Here is a 6,035-nt window from a genome sequence, read left to right on the forward strand (position 1 = left end):
GAACTTAATTTAATTTTTAAATTCACTGCATAATTGCACTTCTCCATGGGATTACACCTCTCATTTTTGCAAATGTTATGAATTCTCCAATGCGCGCCTTTTCTGACAGCCTGTTATTTTCACGGCTTCAACCTTTAGAATTCTATTGTACGAGGATTTTTGTAAGAGGCCGATTCAAACTCTATCAGACAAATGAGATAAAAATACACGTATTAATACAATATTAAAATTATTTAAATCAGTAAAAGATAGAATTACAATTTGTAAACATGCATTATTAATTTTTAGTGTCAAGTGTTATTATTGGTGATATTAATAGTTAGTGATATATAAATTGTGACAATTAATATATTTACTATTAATATTATGCCACCAAGAAGGAAATATACGTTATTGAACATGCAGCAACGCTTGGATGTCTTGAAGGATATTCGAGAAACAAGATTGACATCTAAACAAATTGCAAATAAATATGGTGTTAGTATCAGAACAATCCAAGACATTCGTAAAAATGCTACAAAAATTAATGCGTTTGCTGATAAAAGTAAATACGAGCTTAAGCGACGAAGAATAGCAGAGCCAGTATATGATGAAGTAGATAAACAATTATTGGCATGGTTCGAACAAAGAAGAACACTTGGTGACCGTATAACCGATAATCTCATATTACAAAAGGCGACAGAAGTAAAAGAAAATTTGCCATCATGTTCGCAATTTAAGGTGAGTCGTGGCTGGTTAACAAAATTTAAAATACGTCATGATATACGTTTCAGAAACGCGTACCGGAAGAGAGTTAGTGCTGATCAGGATGGAGCATTTGTAAAAGATTTAAAAAAAATAATGAAGGAAGAAAATATAAGTTTAGAAAATGTTTATAATATATACGAAAGTGGACTTTTATGGAAGGCTGTTCCGACGAAAACACTGGCTGGAGAAGAAAAAAGAAGTCTTAGCGAACACAAGCTGAAAGAAGATAGAATTGCAATTGGTTTATGTGCAAATGCGTTAGGCACGCATAAGATTATGCCTCTTGTAATTTACAAATATAAAAACCCAATAGCTTTGAAACATGAAGTTTCATTACCTGTAATTTTTAAATCGCAGACAAATGCATGGATGGACAGTACAATATTTTTAGATTGGTTTGAAAAACATTTTAAACCATCTGTAAAACAATACCAGGAGGAAAAGCAAATACCACAAAAAGCAATTTTATTGTTAGATAACTGTGAAGCTTATAAAGTTTCACAACAAGAAGATGAGGATTTTAAAATTATATATTTACCGTCTAATACAACATCTATTCTTCAACCATTGGATCAAGAGATCATAGAGAAAACAAAAAGAATTTTCCGCCATAAATTCTTGCAATGTGTTTTAACATATGATGGAAGAATAAATGAATTTTATGCCAATTACACAATAAAAAGCTGCATTGACATTTTATCTGAATCCTGGTTGGAAATTACACAAAGAAATATCAAAAACGTATGGAATAAAATTATTAATCCTGCTAGTCCTTCCATTCAGTCATATACGAAAGAGCTTCAACCTGACTGGCAAGACATGATAAGTATAATCACAGGTGAACAATGCACCCTGGCACATGTTACACAATATTTATTAAACTGTGAGAAAGCAGAAAGAAGGAACGAAAGCGTAGAAATAAAAGAAGAAATGGAAGAACTTCAAGAAGAAACAGAAGAACCTCAAGAAGAACTGCAAGAAATAATTTATGCAGGAAGCAGTAACGAAACTGTGAAAGGTGAATTATATACAATATTTGAGAGATTGACATCTTACAGTGCAAGAGCACCGACTTTTATACAATGCATAGTGCAGGGATTACAAATATTTTTCTTGGGCAAAGAGCATTACATAAGTATGTATTCATATAATGGTAAAAATTTGCAGTCAATTTGAATATGAATTATATATAAATTAATTTTTTTTACATTTGTATTTGTTATTAGGAAATAGAGGAAAACCATTACCGCAGGTCACGATACTACATGATTCCAAGGATAATATGCTACAAAACAATTCAATATAGAATATAACTTTTCACAATAAATATTAAATATTTATTATTATATCGTATTTGATTTTATTTTAAAGAGAAATATTTGTCCACATTATATCATGTTTGATCTCATTTTAATCATAAAATTATCAGCAATATGTTTAAAAAAATCAGTTTAAAAATGTTAAGATTACAAAAAGTTTTATGTCATTGTATTATGAGTTGTTTTCCGAAAATTTGAGTCAAAGGAGCCGCGTCACGTGCCGCATCACATGCTCGACCAACTCCGTCGAACTAGAGAGAAAATCAATAAATTACAGGGCCATGGCAATAACGCAGGTTAAAACATTATTAACATTATTTTTCATTATTGATTGCAGAAATTTTGTACATATCTTTACATTTAACGTATAAATATGTAAATCGTTTTGTATGTACATTTAATGTATATAACTATATTATAAATATAGTTCTGTTACGTTTGAATGTTGCAGGATGTTCACATAGATGCAGTGACTTTTGACAGTTACTTGATACGTAGTCCTCTATGTAGATTGCATTACCTACCTATTAATTATTTTATTTGAAGTGTTATGCGTAAAAATTAAAATTATAGTTGCAACCATGCAACTTTAAAAATAATTTTGCCTCTATGTGTATCTTTAAGGCTTATAAGCCTTGATAATCGTGTTTGTTAATTTTTCAGGACTTTGGAACATATTCTTAATTAAGTATTTGCTCCAATTGAATTTCTGCAAAATGCCACCTTCGAAGGTTATTGTTTTCATTTTCATTAAATTAGAAATTACTAAAGATAAATATTTTAATGACAATTCTTTATGAGTTCTTGTGTTTGTTAACCCTTTAATATCAATCGAAAAAAGTACACATATTTCTTATTCAATTTTCAGGATGCATTAGTATTGTTAATAAATATAGGAGTGACATGTCCTGGGAAAGAAACCAATCCTGCTGTGCTGGAAAAGTTTAAACATATTGCTAAAAGAATTATTGATAAGAAAGTAAGAAACATATATCATGATTAAAAAAAGGTTTGTCAAGAAATTAATTATTTTTTTAAATGATTTACAGATTTTCCTACGACCAAAAGATGAAATTGCTGTCATACTAATGGGTTCTTCTATTACAAAAAATAGCATAGATACTGAATATGTACAAGAGTATATTGATTTTGAAGTACCAAACTGGGAATTAATAGAAAAAATTATGCATTTGCATGCCACAAAACATTGTTCTAATTGGATAGAAGCAGTTATTGCTACAGTAAAATACATAGAAGATAATGCGTATGTTTTTAACATTTTATTATAATCCATTGCAAGTCTTACAATTGATTTTCATTTATATTTTATTCCAGCATTGATAATGATAAATCAGTTATATTTCTCATGTCTGATTTTAATGAAGGGGTAGACATTATCTCACAATTTCAGGTAGATAAAATCGCAGAGGATCTGAATACGCATGAAATTCAGCTGCTTACAATGTATTAAATTTATTAATTGCATTTCTATTTCATCATGGATTAAAACAGCACATGATATTATTTGATATTTCTATTTTCTTTTAGAGGTGAAGAATTATTGGAAAATAAGCCAAAAGGTTCTCTTAACGTTAGTGAGAAATTTCTTAAAAATTTACATGAGAAGGTAACCTTTGCTATAACATTTATTTTTGCAGTTTATTCCGGGAGATGTTAATAAAATATTTATTATTATATAGATCAATGGCCAGCATTTAACATTTGATAATGTTATATCAGAGTTGAAGTTTTATGGTGATGTACTTACCAAATCTATGCCTTGGTATGCTAACTTGAAATTAGCTGACATAGAAATACCAATTGTTAGTTATACTAAAGTAAGACAGAATTTTAAGAGCTTAATTAAGTCAGATATACCATATATACCATATAAGTATATCAAATACATCACATGATCTATTATAGATATCGGAAGATAATGAACTTTCACCATGGGAAATTGCTTCAGAAGACAAGGAAGTCAAATCAGAAGTACAATATTTCAACAGGGAGAGATCGAGCTATAACAAAGATGATGCTGTAGCAGGTTATAAATATGGGGGAGAGTTTATTCCTGTTGGAAGTATGGCATTAATCTTTTTTACAGTAGAATTATATTTGTGTAAAATTTTGTTTAAGTATAAATAGTTCATATTATATGTACAAATACTTTTATGAATACAGAAGATCTAGAAGAATCTCTGAGTTATAAAGGTGGTCCGAGATGCTATATGGTTCATAGTTTTGTATGTAAAGATAGCATTGATTTAGCGTGGTGGTATGATGACACTTCAACTATTGTCTTACCTTCAAGTCGGGATGAAGTATGTTCCACCATCATATAAAATTATTTTGAAAACTTTGAGTTAATAACACGTGCGCTATTTATCTTTTAGAATTCTGTCAAGCCGTTTTATAGTTTCGTCCAAGCGATGCATACAGATAAATTGGTCGCCATTGTAAGAAAAGTTTATAGCAATAATTTAACCCCCAAAATGGTAGTATTATTTCCGTGCATCGACGATCCTGATGAGCCATGGGTATTTTTTAATATTTTTTCCAATAAAATTCGCGAACATGTGTGGTTTAATTAGTGATCCAATTAATTTGTAGTGTCTGGTAGAAATATCTTTACCATTCGCAGGAGAGGTAAGAATAGTATGTCCGAGATCTTTTAAGTCTGTTACAAAACAGTTGACAAATGAACAAAATGAAGCTGTAGACAATTTACTTGATTCCCTGATGCTACCTGATACAGAGTAAGTAGTATGAAGATGGTTTGTAAGAGTCGACAGTGTATTTTTTCTATATTTTTTGTATGTAGAGATGACGGCAACATAGATAGGAGTCAGTGTTTTTTACCAGGATGTGTACCTGATCCTGGATTGCAACATAAATGGCATGCGTTATCACACCGCGCACTTCATCCGAATGAACCGTTACCGCCTATAGAAGAATATTTAAAAAACATTCTTGAAGTCCCATTGGTGAAACAAAATAGTAAATGTCATCTTCAGAAAATCGTAGAATTATTTCAGTTGGAGAGTATAGAGCCTACAAAGAAAGAAAAGTAACAATAATTTGTACAGTGTGAAATCTTAAAATTTCAAAGACAGTATATCTTCTAGTAACAATAATACTCTTAATATAGGTATGACTTTAAGAATACAGTTGATATGCAGAGCAATAAAAAGAATGACGTTGAAGAATCTATTCATGCAACAGTCAAAGATGACGAAGGTGAAGATGACGAGATCAAAGATGATGAGTCTGAGGATGCCATGGATGTTGACCTGGATGATTTAGTAAGATAATAAGTAATGAAAAGTTTCCACATGTATTGTTTAATAATATTTTTTTAGGTGGACAGGTTGTAAGCCAGTGTTTCGATCTGTTTTTATCAATGGAGCTTGAGAAAAAGATACTACTTTTTTACAATTGTCGTCCTAATGCTGTTTCGCCATTTAATTAGAATATAATATATTTTTGCATGTCTTTGAACAATGTTCGAAGAAACATGTACTGAAGAAGAGAACATGAAATAAAATGGAATAATAATCAGAAGAAAAGTGATCCTTGAGATGAAGCCCACCACAGAGTTGATGACACTATACGGTCTGAATATGGGAAGGACGAGGTCGTCTACCCACATTCCTCCTACTCTATTCGTCATCACCGTCCAAAATTCCCAATTACACGTGTAATCAAGTCAAATTCTTGTAATAATCGCAGACGAAGTCAGAAAGAACGGTGATTGCTGAAGAATTACAAATATAATGTTTTAGGACAATAATACAGTTTTTCAATACTCAATTTATTAACCAAGTCACGAATGATTAAAAATTTAATATTTCGTATTACCAGGCCCAATAGTTTCGAGAAAAACGCGTTTGTAGGTATATGCGTGACGCGCTATTGTTTAGAATAAAAGATTAGAAAGCGATTATAGTAAAAGAAAAAAGATTGACA

At 30.7% G+C, this 6,035-nt stretch overlaps 2 protein-coding genes across 2 annotated transcripts; both read left to right on the forward strand.

Moving 5' to 3' along the window:
- The first annotated feature begins 366 nt into the window (after positions 1-366).
- On the forward strand, positions 367-2,093 carry LOC117219524 (jerky protein homolog-like). The gene is made up of 2 exons (XM_033468715.2): positions 367-1,882; positions 1,974-2,093. Exons 1-2 carry the CDS (start codon positions 367-369, stop codon positions 2,051-2,053), a joined length of 1,596 nt encoding a protein of 531 aa, XP_033324606.2. The 3' UTR covers positions 2,054-2,093.
- A 54-nt stretch (positions 2,094-2,147) lies between these two features.
- On the forward strand, positions 2,148-5,859 carry LOC117219669 (X-ray repair cross-complementing protein 5). The gene is made up of 14 exons (XM_076526467.1): positions 2,148-2,362; positions 2,730-2,797; positions 2,935-3,045; positions 3,116-3,330; positions 3,402-3,530; positions 3,615-3,693; positions 3,767-3,904; positions 3,993-4,149; positions 4,251-4,390; positions 4,463-4,606; positions 4,680-4,825; positions 4,891-5,136; positions 5,218-5,371; positions 5,429-5,859. Exons 1-14 carry the CDS (start codon positions 2,296-2,298, stop codon positions 5,441-5,443), a joined length of 1,809 nt encoding a protein of 602 aa, XP_076382582.1. The 5' UTR covers positions 2,148-2,295; the 3' UTR covers positions 5,444-5,859.
- Positions 5,860-6,035: the final 176 nt, after the last annotated feature.

The sequence above is a fragment of the Megalopta genalis genome, chromosome 15 (assembly GCF_051020955.1).
Source record: "Megalopta genalis isolate 19385.01 chromosome 15, iyMegGena1_principal, whole genome shotgun sequence".
Lineage (NCBI taxonomy): Eukaryota > Metazoa > Arthropoda > Insecta > Hymenoptera > Halictidae > Megalopta > Megalopta genalis.